General features: G+C 41.4%; 1 protein-coding gene across 17 annotated transcripts in view; it reads right to left on the bottom strand.

Moving 5' to 3' along the window:
• Positions 1-17,634, bottom strand: part of Fhit (fragile histidine triad diadenosine triphosphatase) — a 1,549,291-nt gene that overhangs the window by 27,270 nt on the left and 1,504,387 nt on the right. For all 17 annotated transcript variants that reach the window (NM_001431357.1, NM_001431360.1, NM_001431361.1 and 14 more), the window contains 1 exon segment: positions 1,510-1,608. In NM_001431357.1, coding sequence (NP_001418286.1) covers positions 1,510-1,608 — 99 coding nt within the window.

Below are 17,634 nucleotides of genomic sequence, written 5' to 3'. Positions count from 1 at the left end.
TCAAGTACTGGCCACAGGACACTAGAGGGGAAGGCACTCTGGGTCACTGAGTAATTAAAGCATTTTAAAAGTAAGACTGAGAGAGAATGGTCAGTTAATGCACATGTCTTTGAACTTGTTTGCATTCATATCAAAGCAGTGTACAACAGTTTTCTCTTAACCTGCAGGCGATTCTGTCCAAGACCCCCAGTGGATGCCTCAAACAAGGGTTAGTACTAAATCCTCTATGTACTTTGTTCGACATTTTTATACACTAAAAGTTAATTTATAAAGTATAATGAGAGATCATCAATTAAGTAAAACAATTTTAACAATACACAGTAGTAAGAGTTACGTGAACAATCTCTAAATTCCAGAGAGGCGACGTTACACAGATGGCTCATAAAGGCTCACCACTCTCTTAGCTGAGCACATTAGAGCCTAGAGTCTCCCCAGCTCTCTTGCCCTCTTGCTCACTCCCAAGTGCTCTCTTTATTATAAGTTACCCCTATCTCTACCATTCACCAAAGGCTCCTGGTCTAATTCGTTGTTCCAGGTCATAAGAACTTGGAAATCTCAGGACTTTCCCTTCAGACTATTGCCCATTCCTACCGTGGTAAGATGTGGGCAAGTCCTATATGGGTCAAAGTTTTTCCTCACAGTTTTGAAGGGCTTTTGTAGTCCCCTTGCTATGTTTCTGTCCTTCCGAGCCATTGCTTTTGCTTTCCTGAGGCTCATCAGGAGGTCTGGGCGAAGGTGGAATACTTGATGTTTTGCTACAGTATATTTAAACCTATTTCTAGGGTGAGGCACATCCCTCTGGCTGGAAAATAGACATACATCCCCATAGCACCTTTAATCACAAACAATGAAGACAACGCTAGTTTGTAGAAGGAAGCACCCATGTTTGAAAATGATATCCAATTGAGCCACAGAAAAAGTGATGAATCAGAGAAAGATTTCACAGAATAGGATATGCCCAACTCTCAAGAGCGAGGGAAAAGGGACACTCCTGAAGAGAGAGACAAACAGTACAGGAATACAGTAGTTTGTGGAGAGCAGTAGAATTGAGAGGGAGAGGAGAGCAGCACAGAGAGGGAAATGGAGGTGGTTTTATCAGGAGAGTTTTACAGAGACAGGATGAAGAGAGAACAAGCTAGACACAAGAAAAGACAGAATGAGTCTGAGAATGAGATAGAGCCAGAAGATGAGGAAAGATTGCTAGAGTTACTTTGAAGCTAAGCAGAGCAGTTCAGAGGCATAGACAAAAGGCAGAATGAGTCAGTCATTCATTCTGAGAGGAGTTTGAGCCAGAAGAGCTTTGTTAAACCAGCCAGCCAGAGTTCAGAGAGAATTAAAAAGGCTAAGCTTATTCAACAGCAGGTCTCAGAGGTTGAAATCATTCTAAGCCTAGATAAGATTGTGTGGAGACTAGAAGCTTCTAGGACTAGGCCTCAGTTAGCAGACCAAGGCAGTAAGTCTCCCACACAACTGCAACAGGAGGATAAAAGTTACTTTTACAATGTTTACCTGAAAGTAGGCCCTCAGAACTTCCGCCTCTGCAGCCATCTCCTCCTCAGATCTCCAAAAGGCTGGTGAGTCCTCTTCTTCTCTGTCATGTTTTTGAAGCTTTGGAGAAAGAAAATGGAATAGGCTTATTAAAGAGTCCACGAGATTTCCTTTTCATAATGTTGCGGGAGAGAGGAAGAGTGAAAATAATTTGCAAATTAGAGGCCTGTAGGTGTATCTTAATTACATTAATTGCCCAATTTCAAAAATAAAGAGTTTCACGTAAGGTTTGACATTTCTTGCTTCTCTAAGAGAATCACAAGGCTCGGCTGCACTGGGGCCGTTGCCGCCTTCTGCTTGCCTGATAAACCTGTGACAGAGAGAGGCTGGGTAGTGTGGGAGGCTGGTGAGAATGACGTCCCACCATTCACCACAGCCTCTGTGGCTCTTTCTGCTTGCCAGGCACTGTTCAGTTATTGATTTTCTCGACTGCAGTTGTGCCTTGTCTCCAGCCATCCCGGCTGGACATCCTCCATTCTGGCCTACAGTTTACCTGCCACTCTGTCTGGCTTTCACTGTCTTTTATGAGCTCCAAGGAATTGTAAGTACTGTGACTGGAAGAAATTCTGAATCTAGACACTCAAATTTGCCAACACTATGAATGAATACACTTTTCATTATCAGGTTTTTTTTTCTAGTTTGTTTTTCAAGAAGTGGCAGGTTTTTGAATCTAAGTGCACCTGCTGTAATAGAAACTATGAGAAAATAGTGTAGAATATTAATAACTTAGGTAATTCAGTTCCTCCTTAGACCATTCTCTGTATATGTATCTCTGTGTATAAGTATATATTCACATATTCACATATATGTACATATATTTTACATATATATATTTACAACTATGTATGTAACATCTCTGTATACAGTGAACATATGTCCATTCTATCTGAGTAGGTTTTCAGTTGAGTTTAATCTTCTATTGTATTTCAGCTTTGTCACCAATCCTGTCCTTCAAGTGCAGTGATAAGTTATCAGTGAGGCTTGTTCACAGATGCACAGGGTCGTGATTTTTGTTACTGTGACTTAGATTCTTCAATAGTGCTGCTGATGGTGGCCAACACTTATGACGCCGAGGCCAATGTCTCTGGTGGTCGTTATCTCACACACAACCTTACAGCCTCCTGTAGGTAGGCAGACATTACCTAATTCCATTTGCCCTGGAGGAAATTCATTTACTTACCTAGGTAAGAAATGCTAGGTGCCAGCATCGTCCCTAACCATATTTATTCCTTAATCTTGGACAATCTGCACAAATGGGCAATTCTATAGCTACTGTTTACATTTGAACATGGATACTTTGAAAAGAACCTTGCAAGCTCAACAAAACATGCTGTTTCAAAGAATAAGGTAGAAACTTGGCAAGCTGATCATGGAAACTATGGTAAAAATGAAAGGGGACAATCACTCCACACAGTTGTCCTCTGACCTCCACACGCATGTGTGGATCCACTAACCCCAACTACATATGATATACACAATACTCATAAATAAAAATTTCCAACTAAACTAGCAATGCTCATTTTCTTGGACCCCCAATACCTCATCCTACTGCAGAAACTCTACCTTGGCAGCCTGCATGCAGCAGACAGAGAATTTCCCCCATTTATCTCAGGGTGACTTTGATGTGGAAGGCAACACAGTGTGGGAAAGATATCCTTGCTCTCCAGCAGGGCTATATTTCCACACTGAGCAAGTCTGAGCTTAAATGAGGCTCATTAGCATAGAACTAGACCACAAATATCTTTATGAGGGTCATGGATCTTCCTTTCAGAATTTGGCTGCCAGCATACTGGTTTTCCATTTTGCCACACAGATTTAATTCTTCTTAGTGGAAGAAAAGTACATTAAGAAGTCATTTCCTTGTTCATAGAAGCAGATATGACACAGTTGCTACGGGCAAGTCAAATGGGATTGCTATTCTACCCAAGAACTAATTTTCATTTTGCTAGTACCTTTAGGTCTGTTATAAATCCATCTTCTAACAGTTTGATGTGGAAGATAAGGAGCTAGAGAAGATGGCCTTCCCACTGTGGCATTGCTTTAGGAAGACACAGAAATCAAGCTTAAAGCAGCCTTGTCAACACAGACCATACCAGCTGATTCCAAATAATTTAGAGGCTAAGAACGTTAATGCTTCCTGGTTATTAGGCACCCTTCTGTTGGTATCATATGCCTTACAGATGGCAGCACTTAGACATTATTTACAGGAACTAGGAAACCAGTAGCGCAAGCTAAACATGTTCGCAGAGTTCTGTTGGACATGACTCTTATCAGTAAAACTTTTGAAGACTCCAGTTGGAAGCTTGCGATTTTCTGTAAAACAGCTCAACCCCGAATTATCAATGAACTTACTAGAGAAACCTTAAAAGACACACCAAGGATTCGGACTCAATGTTTAGAGATTTCGAAAAGAAAACAAAAGAAAAAAATTGAACTTTTACAGGAAAGAAATCTTTGAATGTTGGTAAGGGCACTTATATGAACAGAAGTATGGCTGTCAACTTGTATCCATGGTGACAGAAACTTTTCCTAGGATACCAAAATCTAGAGTTGTTCAAGTCTTAGATGTAAAATTTATCTATTTTCCTATAACCTTTGCATATCATCTGACATACGTTCCCTCATGTAAATTATCTACAAATCCCAATACAGCACAAATGATGTGAAAACAGTTATTCTGCTGGTGGTCAGTAGAGATGCCATTTGTTTTCTGCCATTTTTGATCCGTGGTTGCTTGACTCCGCAGATAACACCCATGGATCCAGGGCCCACTCTGACTCATATATCTCTAAGCCTACTGCTCGTGTCCTTTCAAACTGCATCGCATCTGTCCTTTGCAAACCCCACTGGCGACTACTTTACTTTTGTTTACTGTAAATCAAAGGGGCATCTGGAAGGCAAGATTTGTCTAAGTACCTTGATCATGGTAACTAGTGCCGGAGGTTGCACTAGAAGGGACTAGGAAGCTTGGGACAGCCTGGGAGGGCAGCAAGATTTGTTCCTTAGAAGAGTCAAGATGGAGACTAGGAAATTTAAACCTGCAGAAGTTTGCAAAAAGAATCTGAGGCAACCCTAGACTGTGGTGGCAATGATCTGTTACCAGGCTAAGAAGCAGAGCTCCGGCAGTACATTGAGCTCTATAGTGACAGCGCTGGGGCAAGAGAGAGCCGGACCGGCACTGGGGGACTCTGTGCCTCGCGGAGGAAAAATCAACTAAACATGGGCAAAGGAGATCCTAAGAAGCCGAGGGGCAAAATGTCCTCATATGCATTCTTTGTGCAAACCTGCTGGGAGGAGCACAAGAAGAGGCACCTGGATGCTTCTGTCAGCTTCTCAGAGTTCTCCAAGAAGTGTTCAGAGAGGTGGAAGACCATATCTGCTAAAAGGGGAAATTTGAAGATATGGCAAAGGCTGACAAGGCTCATTATGAAAGAGAAATGAAAGCCTACACCTTCCCAAAGGGGAGACCAAAAAGAAGTTCAAGGACCCCAATGCCCCCAAGAGGCCTCCTTCTCCGGCCTTCTTCTTCTTCTGTTTTGAGTACCGCCCAAAAATCACAGGCGAGCATCCTGGCTTATCCATTGGTGATGTTGCAAAGAAACTAGGAGAGATGTGGAACAACACTGCCGTGGATGACAAGCAGCCCTGTGAGAAGAAGGTCGCCAAGCTGAAGGAGAAGTATGAGAAGGATATTGCTGCCTACAGAGCTAAAGGAAAACCTGATGCAGCGAAAAAGGGGGTGGTCAAGGCGGAGAAGAGCAAGGAAAAGAAGGAAGACGAGGAAGAGAGGAAGATGAAGATGAAGAAGAAGATGATGATGAATAAGTTGGTTCTAGCACAGATTTTTTTCTTGTCTATAAAGCACACAACTCACCCTGTACACAACTCACTCCTTTTAAAGAAAAAAATTGAAATGTAAGGCTGTGTAAGATTTGTTCTTAAACAGTACAGTGTCTTTTTTTTGTATAATTAACACACTACCGAGTGTGTCTTTAGATAGCCCTGTCCTGGTGGTATTTTCAATAGCCACTAACCTTGCCTGGTACAGTCTGGGATCTGTAAATTGGCATGGAAATTAAAGCAGGTTCTTATTGGTGCACAGCACAAATTAGTTATATATGGGGACAATAGTTTGGTTTTTTTTTCTTTTTTTTTCTCTCGGTTTTCTTTTTATTTTTTCCATCTTCAGTTGTTTCTGATGCAGCGTATACAAAGATAATTGTTGTTCTGTTAACTGAATACCACTCTGTAATTGCAAAAAAAAATTGCAGCTGTTTTGTTGACATCCTGAATGCTAAGTAAATACAATTTTTTTATTAAAAAGAAAAAAAAAAGCAGAGCTCCATGATCTTCAGCAGTAGTTTACCCAAAAGGCAGGTTTGCCTTGTATGAGCCATAGTGGGGGGAGTTTCATTTGTAGATGAATTTCCAGAGTAGGCTGCAAGAAGGGAAAGTCAATCAATGCCTACTTATCATACCCAATGTCCTATCTGTCCCTCCAGTGCCAGGGACTGGTGTTTTCTGTAGTCAAAGGCACCCACACATGAAAAATAGATACTAAATGGTTGATTTCTAATGCTATAGGATTACCAAATGGGTAGGAGCTGGGTGGAGGTCACCTAGATTTCACAAAGAAATGGTCTTATGTTAGCCAGGCATGCCTTTAATTTGGGGGGCAGAGGCAGGTGGATCTCTGTGAGTTCCAGGACAGTCAGGGCTACACAGAGAGGCCCTGTCTCAAACAGACAACAGAAAAGTTATGGGAGAGAGGATATTATTTAAGGAGTATCTAACAAGGGTTCCCCAGGTCAATAAAGCAGAGTTGTGGTGGTCTGGGCAGGAATGATCCCCATGTGTTTGAAGGCTTGGTCACAGTGAGTGACACTATTAGCTGTGGCCTCTTTGGAGGAAGTATGTCATTGTAGGGGCAGGCTTGAAGGTCTCCTATGCTCAAGCTACACCCATTATGGAACACAGTCTCCTTCTGCTGCCTGATGATCAATATCTAGAACTCTTAGCTCCTTTAGTGCTATGTCTGCCTGCATGCCGCCATGCTTCCTGCCTTGAGAATAATGGACTGTAGCTTCTGAAACTATAAGCCAGTTCCAACTAAATATCCTATATAAGAGTTGCCATGGTCATGATGTCACTTCACAGCAAGAAAACCCTATCTAAGACAATAGTGTCTTAGTCAGGGTTTCTATTCCAGCACAAACATCATGACCAAAAAGCAAGTTAGTGAGGAAAGGGTTTATTCGGCTTACACTTCCAAGTCATTGCTCATCACACCAAAGAAAGTCAGAACTGGAACTCACACAGGGCAGGAAGCAGGAGCTGATGCAGAATCCATGGAGAGATATTACTCACTGGCTTGTTTTCCCTGGCTTACTCAGCTTGCTTTTTTATAGAACCCAAAACTACCAGCTCAGGGATAGCACCACCCACAATGGGCTAGGTCTTCCCTGCTTGATCACTATTTGAAAAAAAGGCCTTACAGCTGGATCTCATGGAGGCAGTTCCACAACTGAGGCTCCTTTCTCTGTGATAACTTCAGCTTGTGTCAAGTTGACACACAAAACCAGCCAATACCAATAGTCTATGATTTAACTGTATCAGAAACAAATTCCTCTAGCTCGGTTTTCCTCCTTATAAAAGGAAAGTCAGAGAAGACTTATCACCAGTGCCTGGCACAGAAAGTACTTGTAACTTCTAGGTGTTGCTATTCTTATTATCAGTATTAGGCTAGATATACTGTTCTCACAAGTGACCATTGACCACGTCAGCAAGTTGCTTCCAAGAGTAGGACACCTACTTTCATGGCTTCTTAGTGGTACCCATTTTGTACCTCAGCCGAAAAAAAAAAAAAAAAAGTTATAGGCAGAGGTGAAGTCCTTGTTGATTAATTCATAGAATGACATAGAACTTAGATCCTTCAGTTCTATAACTGTGCACAGTAATCCGTAGCTTCTTGGTTGACAAGGAGGTAGTAAGTTATTAACACAGATTTATTACAGGAAGCAAATCAGTATCCTAGAGGGAAAACACATGGGAAGGTCAAAGGCGACCCAAAGTCTCCTTAGAGCACACTTGCCACGTTTGGTCCATTTATCGTTAGTAAGACATTCAGTTAATTATTTGACATAGCAACATTTCATGAATCATCTAGGAACATACTTATACTAAAAATTGAGTGAGTGTGTGCGTGTGTGTGTGTGTGTACATATGTGAGTGCACATGTGTGTCCTTTTTTTATACATATGGGGAAGCCTGGTGGTCAATGCCAAGTATCTTCCATTATCACTGTATTGTCTAACAGTGTCTCACTGAATTTGAAGCTCACTGATTCAACTAGACTGGCTCACCAGACAAGATGCTAGAGTCTAAGAGTACAGTGACACAGTGCAATGCCAACCTTCCCCCCGGGTGTTGGGAACCACACTCAATCATCATGCTATGCATCAAACACTTTACTCACAGCCATTTTCCCATCTCTACGTGTTTTCGCTTATCTGAAACCCAATTTAAAAGGGCTTCCATATGTGATATGGTAACTCACCTTAGAGGGCCCTTAAAAAGTTGCCACCGGAAGACTCTGAACTGCAGCTGGTAAGCTGGCTGTTCCCAAACCTATTTAGATGTGGACCAATGTGGGAGCAGGTTGCTCAAACATAACAAATTAAAAGATAGCATGATGGGGGTTGGGGATTTAGCTCAGTGGTAGAGCGCTTACCTAGGAAGCACAAGGCCCTGGGTTCGGTCCCCAGCTCTGAAAAAAAGAACTAAAAAAAAAAAAAAAAAAAAAAAAAAGATAGCATGATGGACCTCTAGCATGGATAGCATGGCATCTTATACAGATCATGAGCCCCATTGTAACTCTGTAGTGCATGGGTCGCGAAATGTACACTTCTTTACATTTCACCATCTCTGAGATCAAAATGTGACCCGTCATCAAGAGTGTCACAGTTTGGTTGTCACGGGTTTTATTCCTGTGGTATACTGCGTAGCAGCACTTCTGACTGCACTGGGATTTGAGGTTCTGGAATGCTCCATCTCTCTTCTCTGCCTTAAGCCCCAGAAGTTAAATGTGACTCGGCTTGCTGTGACAGCGCTCATCATCAAGGTTCTCTTCTCTCTGATGCCAGAAGAAGAGTTGAAATTCCTCACAGATGCTTTGTCATTTGATGGAAGGTCTGGAGCAAAGTGACAACGTTTTCAAAAACTTGAACCAAAGTCTTTATTCCTGTTCAACACCCTGAAATATGTAATGGTTCCTCCAAGGGAGTTCTGCTTCTGTAAAACTTTTGAAAAAGAGTTTGGTTTTTTTTTTTTTTTTTTAATGTATCTGCAGTCATCTTACTTGATCTGCTTGAAATGATATTCGGGGAAGGAAGTGTTAAGAGGATTTCTGCTAGAAGTGCTGATCTGTGTGGATTCTGACACGACTCCCCCTGCACATCGAGTGTGTTATCGCAAGGTATATGGGGAAATGATTAATTCCCCCATGGGATGCTCCCGCTTCTTGGCTATTGATGCTTCTCTAGTTCTGTAATGGAATACAGTAGGAGAAATGATTCACAGTAATTTGAATGTTTTGTAGAATGTGGAACTAACCTGGAGTAAATGTCAAGCTGCCTTCAAAAGGGAGAAAACCAATTTAACGTGTTCCTTAAAAAGCAAGTATCTGAGGAGAAAGTTGGTAGCTCTTATAAAAGGATTTATTTTATGGTTATCAGTTTTATAGAACAACAAACAGAAGAAAGAGTTTAAATAAACCATTTCCATGGGCAGGTTTTTCTGTTTATGTAAGCGTTAACATAAATAAATCATTAAAAGGAAAAGAATTGTTTTAAATGGGAAATTTAATCTTTTCTTTTTAAAGATGATTCTCTTGTTATTGTGCTTACCTAAGCTAACTTTATCAGGCACATGCTTATCCCAGGCTCTGTACTCTTTTATGTGTGGTATCTTGATAAGTAAGCTGAAAACCCTTGTCTTCTGAAGACTTATTCAACAAGGCAGGCAGATTCGTGTACTCATCATGTAATAAGAACTGGAATGATAAAAATGGACTGGGAAGTCCCATTCAAATGTTCTGGGAAAAGGGGAATAGTTCCCTAGGGTGAAGATCTGACTTCGTCTTTAAACATCACAGAGATCTGGAGTGGGCTTAATGCCTTGTATGAGAAAGGGTTGCTACCTGAGCCAGGGATCCAGTATCATGTGCCATCATCAGCTAACCACAACTTTCCTGCTGAATCCTTACATGCCATGGGCAGCTTCTAACCAGGACCTGACTGTCCCATCCTTTAAAGTTAGGACGAACATGTCAGTGGCCCGGGGATGGGACCCAGTTCTACACATGCAAAACTACAAATACCTTTGAATTTGTAGGCTAGGGGGTGTTCTGGGTGCTTACAAATGCATTTGGCTCTTGCAGGGGACCTAGATTCAATTCCCAGCACACACATGGTGACTCTCATCCATTTGTAACTCAAATTTGCAGGAGATTTGAACTCTATTATGTCCTCTGTGGATGTTGGATATGTGGTTCGCAGACATATATATGCAGGCAACATGTTCATACAAATAAAATAATACAATAATTAATCTTTAAAAATAAGTATTATCTAGCTTTGAATTCTACTCTTCTTGGTTATGTTTTAGCCCCTACTAATTGACTGAAAAACAGTCTTAATGAGTGTCAATATGTCCTCAATGTGGCACCAACATGACTTCTGACACAGTGAGAGAAGCCGTCTAGAATGTCACCGTATCTGCCACAAGACTGTTTTGTTTAGATCATTTTCAATTATGGCAAATTATCTCAGTTCTCTTTGCAGGACACTTATTGAAGTTGAAAAGAGGAGTTAATTGGAAAAATGTATTACGAAAAAGTAGGTATGCTTAGACAGTGTGGGTTTTAGTTTGTGTGCAGAGTAAATAGATACTACAGAGTCAGAAGCAGGATGGTGAAAGGACCAGAGTACCTCCCCTAAGGATTGGCTCGGGGGTGAGTTAGAGGGGATAAGTTATGGTAGCTGCCATAGGAGGACAATGAAAGATGAGACTGGGGGATCAGCTTGGCTTCCCTATAACCTACGCTGGTACTGAGCCAGGGACTTGACCTTGCCTTTTAGATCTCTTCTCTGTCCTGACACTTGTCAATAAAGTACAAGCATCCTGGCCCCCTAAAAAACTGCCCCAAACCTGCATGACAATCCTTCTCTTCTTGCCCAAAGATGTTCTGCCTATATCTAGTCAAAGAATAGCCAAAGTCTTCAAGAAACCATGTGCCATCTTCCCCTGACACTAAGCTACACTGTAGTATCCACAATGCTCTCTTATTTCTTGCTCGGCCCCACCTGTGCCTTCTCTCAACGCTTTGCCTGGTGAACAAGAAATAGACTTTCTGAGTGCTGGGCAGGTTTGCCAATATGAGCACCCACTTTGCACTGTCTTCCTGGCCTGACAAATCACCTCTTGGCTCTTGCTTTGCTTTGTGACAGGGTCTAGCTATGTAGTCCTGGTTCATCCTCCTACCTTGGACTCCTGCCTAATAGAGTTACAGGTGAGACCACTAAGCCCTGCTCAGTCCTTACTTTAACCTGGGGCTTTGCCTGTTGTTTCTCTTTCTTTACAACCCTTGAGCTCTTCAAATATCTCTTCATTAAAACAATGCATTTGCTGTTTCCTTTCTATTTAGATGATGAATCCCATAGATACTCTGTGGTCTTCACTCACTGGAGATATGGCAAAGCTAGTTATTTATCAGATTATAGAGAAATTCGGTCATCATCAGAGCATCCATCATTTTAGTAGTTGCCAAAGATTTAATTTAACCATAACTTGCGTGAAATACTTTTCATGTGTATGTATTGCCTATGGCGCCAGAATGCTGAATCTGCTCCTCTAGTAATTAGTGTCATCCCTCTTTTAAGAAGTATAGAGTGTTGATGTTTAAGAATTTGTAACTCCCAAAGTATTTATCAATGAGGAAAACCACAGCACTGGAAAATAATTATGCCAAACCACTGTACTATAACAGAGTCCAATTGCTTACCCAATTATACATAAAAGTATCACATTGTTGAACCAATTACCAAAGCGGCAGATGAGACGCTGTGAGCTCTGGACTAGATATTACTCAGCTAACCGCGAACACCCTGGCAATATAGAGTGTACTCATAAAACCTGTACAAACAAGAGTGGGCCTTTCAGGTTGCTCATGTGGCATCAAAACACTGCCTTAAACAACTTACAGTATATTGTGCAGTTACCACTAAGAATCATGTCCGGGGTAGTCAAACAAACAGCGGATGTGACTCTGGGTTCTGAACAGAGCTGGTTTCAACCAAAACATGCAGAGTCACCTGTCAGCAGAGTAATCGCTGTAGCTATGTGGAGATGTATATGTGACAAAAACTCAATGGCCATCCATGATGCTTCATGTCTAGTCAACATAATTTCTTACAGCATAGCAGGGCTGGAGAAAGTCCAGAGCTGAGCTGTGTGAGCTGATGTATAACTTATCATGCTTGAGAATCATCAGCAGACCAGACCGAGTATGGCTTGCCTTCATTTTAGGATGCCATCACTGGTAAATTCTTTCACATGGAAAATCATGTTTAGTGGGACCATGACTGACTCATGTCTCAGCCGGGCTGGCCGTTCCCATGAAGACCCCATCATAGCAAGAGTTTGGTCAAAAGATCAATTGCATCCATTAGCAGGCCTTTGCTCTTCAAATAATTACAGGCCTCCGACAACATTCACTTTAGTAAAAATCTTCCAGTCTCACTTCTACATTTCTGGCAGAAATGGATAAGCCACAGTAATATCCCTTTTTGTAGCCTCACCATCCCACCTTTCTGACAACAGCAGCCTTTCTGGTGTCCAATGTGTCACTGAACTGCTGTTTCCTTCCCAACATACTACCGAACTTCAGTGTTCCCATTTTCCAAATGGAACCCTCAAGCCAGCTAGGAATATAACTAATTCAGCCCATGCCATGGCTATTTTGGAGCAGTTTTGTTGTTGGCTTTTTATTTGTTGTTGTTGTTGGGTTTTTTTTTTTTTTTTTAGTTGAAGTTTGTTGACTCCCACTAGACAGCTAAACCCCTTGCTAATCGCTCTGGAATTTTGATTTGGTCAACATTTTTGTGCACATGGGCTGAACAGCAGCATGGGAAACACAAGCACATTTGCAGATAGATTCAAGCTGGAACCAAAGGCCAGCTGGAGCCCCCTTCATTTGGGGGCCAAATTGCATCACAGAGCAGCTCCCGGGAAGTAATCATGGACTGTCGATGTCTCGCCCCAGGCTCCATGGCGGCTGAGCTCTACTGGCTTTCCAGTGGGTGGGAAATTTGTGAACTGACAGGGACTAGAGATTTCTACCAGTTTGATTTCCTCGGGCTTTCTGCTTCTAAAAACATGCTCACTGAGAAATGAAATGAAACTCTTTCTAAAAGCGGCGTCTGCCATGGCACAACTCCGGAGAAGGAAGTGTTTATTCAAAAAGCAATTTCTTTGGCCAGTTATGTTCTGTAAGCCTTTTCCCCCTGTGTTTCAGATATTGGTATTTGAGCAAGAGTGTGCTCTGCTTTAATCCTGGAGTGATGTCAACCTTCAGTACTTAGAACAGGGGGTGGAAAAGGCAGAGGGCCAATTTCTGCCTCCTTTTGAATCTCTCGAGCACTTTGTTTCATATTTGTTCAGCCACATATGGCTTAGTTTTTCAAAGGCACCTCACAGGGTCTTTGGAAGCATGCTCCCTAGGCAAGATAACTCGCTCCTAAGAGGGTGGAATGTCTGCCCTACAGGAAGCTAAGCCAACACACAGCCAAGAGAGGCAGACCAGCTCACAACTAATAATGCATGTAGACACAGCCTCAGATGTTTTCTTAACCCAATATTCTAAGCAGCATCAACTGTGTTCTCGAGATAAAACACATTTGGAAAAGCTGGCCCAGATGGGGTTTGGCAACACTCCTTGTTCCTATGCATTTGATGCTCGTTCTTGGCTGAATCCCCTCCATTATTCAACAAATATTATTATGCTGGTTCATAGTATTTCACACGCCAACAGTAAGCAGTTTAGATAGCACTTAGCACCCTTGAGAGGCTGTAGGCAGACAGCTAACAGGTATGATTATCCTTCATTCTCCCACAAAGAGTTTAGAACTCATTCTACCTCAATAGGGTGAAAATCTGAACTTTAGACAAGATGATGCGCTGTTTGTTTTATATACAGTTCTGTATACTTTCAACCATCCCTTGGTTACTTGAAACATTTAATGCAACATGAGTAGCAGAGAAATATCTGATTTATAGTACTGTTTTGGCAATAACAAGGAAGAGAAGGGGGAAAGCCTATACTTTATAGTCCATGCTACTCAAGCCAGTCACTTCTATGAGAAAGAGCAGCAGGGAATGACATAGGCAGTGTGGTCTTGAAAAGGTGCTTTGAGGACAGGGACCACTAAGTTGAGAGAGAAGACAAATCACCAAGTGCAGAGTCTGTGAGGAAGGAAAGAGGTGCTCTATGGACTGCTTACTGGGCGAACGGCCAGCAATGGAGCACAGAGAGCAAGTCTTGAAGAGAAGGCAAAAGACAAGCATGTGAGCCACAAGTGTCGGAGAGAACATGGATTGAACAGTTCGTTCTTATTTAGTCTCTTCCCATGCACTCAGAAGACAGAGTCAGGCAGAAGCAGCAATCCCAGGTCCAGGGAGCTGAAGGTAGAGAGGGCAGTCAAGAAGGGGCTTCCCTCAGTGTCACCTCCAGTCATGGGCAGTGCCACTGCTTGGATACATGCTTACTTCGTGAACCTTCCATCCTCCTTAACATCAGGCCCTGTTAATGGGATACTTTACACACAGAAGTAGATGAGCTGTGAGTTGTCTGCACAAGTGGTGACCTCCTCACAGCCAGGAGGATACAAGAGCCTTGGAAAACATCCTATTGTATGCCTGTTGCATGTTGGTCAGTGCTACAAGAGCCGCACACATAGCAACTAGCCTGGGGCTGGCACTAGAACCCCTGACTAACACAAACCTCTCTTCTCACAACGCAGCTGGATTGGTCATTAGGCTTCCTTCTACAAGAATGGGGTTCTGCCACAGGTGACAAAGCCACACCCTCTGGAACTCTTCCTCACCCACTGGAAGTCACCATCTCCGATGCCTACAAATCTATTCATTTATCACTTGAGCTGTCCCAGTGCCCTTTGAAGAGTCTGGCCTGTGTGAATGAGTTGCATAAACACTAGGAGCCAACCTTTCCCAATGCCTTTCTATTTCCTTTAAAACCCTCCTTTAATGAAGACATAAAGCCCCAACTGCAGTGGGAACTCTGAGCTTACCATGCATGACAGCAGATCTTTCTCACCAACGATTTAAATGCTTTTCTCCCCTTTTAGCCAGAATATTTGAAAGAAGCCAAGCTTTCCTTGCTATTGGTTCATTTTATATACCCCCTATAACTGTTCACAACCCAGAACCAACATATGCCATAGAGATATAAGGCAACTGCAACTTTAACACACTCTCTCTCTTTCTCTCTCTCTCTCTCTCTCTCTCTCTCTCTCTCTCTCTCTCTCTCTCTCTCCTTGTCACACACACACAATTTTACCACTGTGAAAATTTAAAATGCAGTAGCAGGGTTGTGACAATTTCGAAACATCATTCTAAAAAAAAAACCTCCCCTATCTCAGCTTCCTACTATGAATCTCGTGCCTCCAGTTTTATTACTGAGAATTCTTAAGAGGCCATAGAGAGGGTCTTGCCTAAGAGATACAGGTGGAGATACAGATGAGCATATATGTCTTTATTTGAAAAATGTATTTTTGTTATTCCTGATTCAGCCGAAAGTGTTATTGTTGGGAGTTGTTGAGTGAAGAATTCATCGAAAGCTTTCAGGACACTTAATCTTTTAATTGATCTCACCTTTATTCTACTCAAAGATTAAAGGGATTTTGAAAAGTCAAAAGGTAAAAATGCTTTGAAATGAATTCTTATAATTTCTACTTAAAGCCCTAGACACAAATATGTGACAAATGCTTGCTCCTAGAATTGGAGTTTGACATGGCAATTGACTTAAGCCATTCTGAACCAAATAGGAGTCCTGCACCATTTGAATCCTACCTGCCATATTGCTTTTCAGGGTGCTGATGTCATAGCCTTCATGACAAGTATGAGGATGACAGTGTGCTCCTTCACTGTTCAGTTGTGTTAGAATTGCACTCTGTAACATGCATGTAGATTAGTAATGTTTCACTGGAGGAGAGGAATAAAGTGTAATGTATCAGGAAATTAGACTATTATAAAGCAAGGAAAACAAATCGTCAATAGTGATGCAAAGCCCTTATCCAAACCTTCCCTTTCTCAACTCTTTGTCCTAAGTCTATGGAATTAGTGTCACCCACACACATACTAAGATAATGTAAAAGTGGGGCTGGAGAGATGGCTCAGTGGTTAAGAGCACTGACTGCTCTTCCAGAGGTCCTGAGTTCAATTCCCAGCAACCACATGGTAATGGGATCTGATACCCTCTTCTGGTGTGTCTGAAGACAGCCATAGTGTACTATGATAAATAAATAAATAATTTAAAAAAGATAATGTAAAAAGTATCATCTTCAGCTATTGGCTAATTTGAGTTATGCCTATCCTTGTCAATACTGTAGGAGGATATGGACCCTTAGGGTCACCTGACATTAATTATAAGAGTATACATTGACACTACTGTCTAATATTGGCATCAGAATAGCCCATAATCCACTAATAACACAAGCAGGAATATACCTAATAGAAATTACTGCATACATATGAGACATGTATGAAAATGTTCAATAGCTAATTAAAATATCATGGGCAAGCTAGCCATATGGCTTATCAGGTAAAGATACCTGCTTCTAAGGTTAATGATACAAGTTCAATGCCCAGAACTCATATGGTGGAAGGATAAAATCAACTCCAATGAATTGTTCTCTGGCATCCATGTGCTTGTACGTACACACAGAGAGAAAAATCTAAATAAATATAAATAAGATTAAAAACATTTAAATAGGGACATGCAAATCATTGATTCCCAAGAGCAGGGATGAATAGTGTGATATATTCAAAATATATCGAATATTAATATAAAGTATTATAAAGTTAGCAAACCAAATGTCTGATAATGACATAACCTATAGAGACAAATCTTAACATATTATTTAGGAAATATTAATAGTTATTCAAAGAAAAGATACAACCTGATGCTTATTTTGTATGAAGTTAAAAACAAATATGCCTGAAAGTATATTAAAAACAAAAAAAAAAAAAAAAAAGGAATGCAGAGCTGTGGTGTGATGTGAGATGTAGTGTGGAGGATAACAGTGTTTTGGGGGGAAAAGATTAGGACTTTGAGATTACCATTTGCTTTGATGTAGGACACTTACAAATACATTTTTCTTTTAGGCAGTGGAATTGCAGGTACCTACTAGTCATTAAAACCAGTTAGTGAACTACAAAACAGCCTCAAAGGGACCCAAAAGTGACAATGCTTGGGTCACAGGAGAGGGTGTGAGATTTCATGATGGAAATTTGTTCCCATTACAAGAACCTCCATGGGACGTAGGTAGTACACACTCTGTGTCCATGACAAACCTCTACAGTTCAGTCATGGCCCTACACATCTGGAATCTGTGTGCCCTTTGCTGAATGGCCTATAATATCTATTTTGAATATAACACTCTACACAAGGCTTTTTCTTAACTCAAACTTGTCTGTCATATAAGCTTTATGACTGTGAGATATTCACCACCATGTTCTCTGTTCCACAGTTTTGCTTTAATGTCCCATTTCTGAAGCAGAGGACATCTGGTCTAGATGTTATTAACATGCCTGCAATCACAAGAAAATTTCATGCACTTTACATATTTCATAACCTTTTTGTGTCTGTTTGTTTAGGTTGATTCCTAAACCGAGACTATATTTTAAGGGTTCTGCAAATCTGCCTCCATTTTTGCTGCCTTGCATTGGGGGAAAGGAACAGTGTACTGATTGCTACTTGTATAGAAAACAGGCACATGACAGGTCTTCCTG

The sequence above is a fragment of the Rattus norvegicus genome, chromosome 15 (genome assembly GCF_021556685.1).
Source record: "Rattus norvegicus strain SHRSP/BbbUtx chromosome 15, alternate assembly SHRSP_T2T, whole genome shotgun sequence".
NCBI classification, from domain to species: Eukaryota; Metazoa; Chordata; class Mammalia; order Rodentia; family Muridae; genus Rattus; species Rattus norvegicus.
Note: the sequence above shows the minus strand (reverse complement) of the source record. Positions and strands in the feature narration are given on the sequence as shown.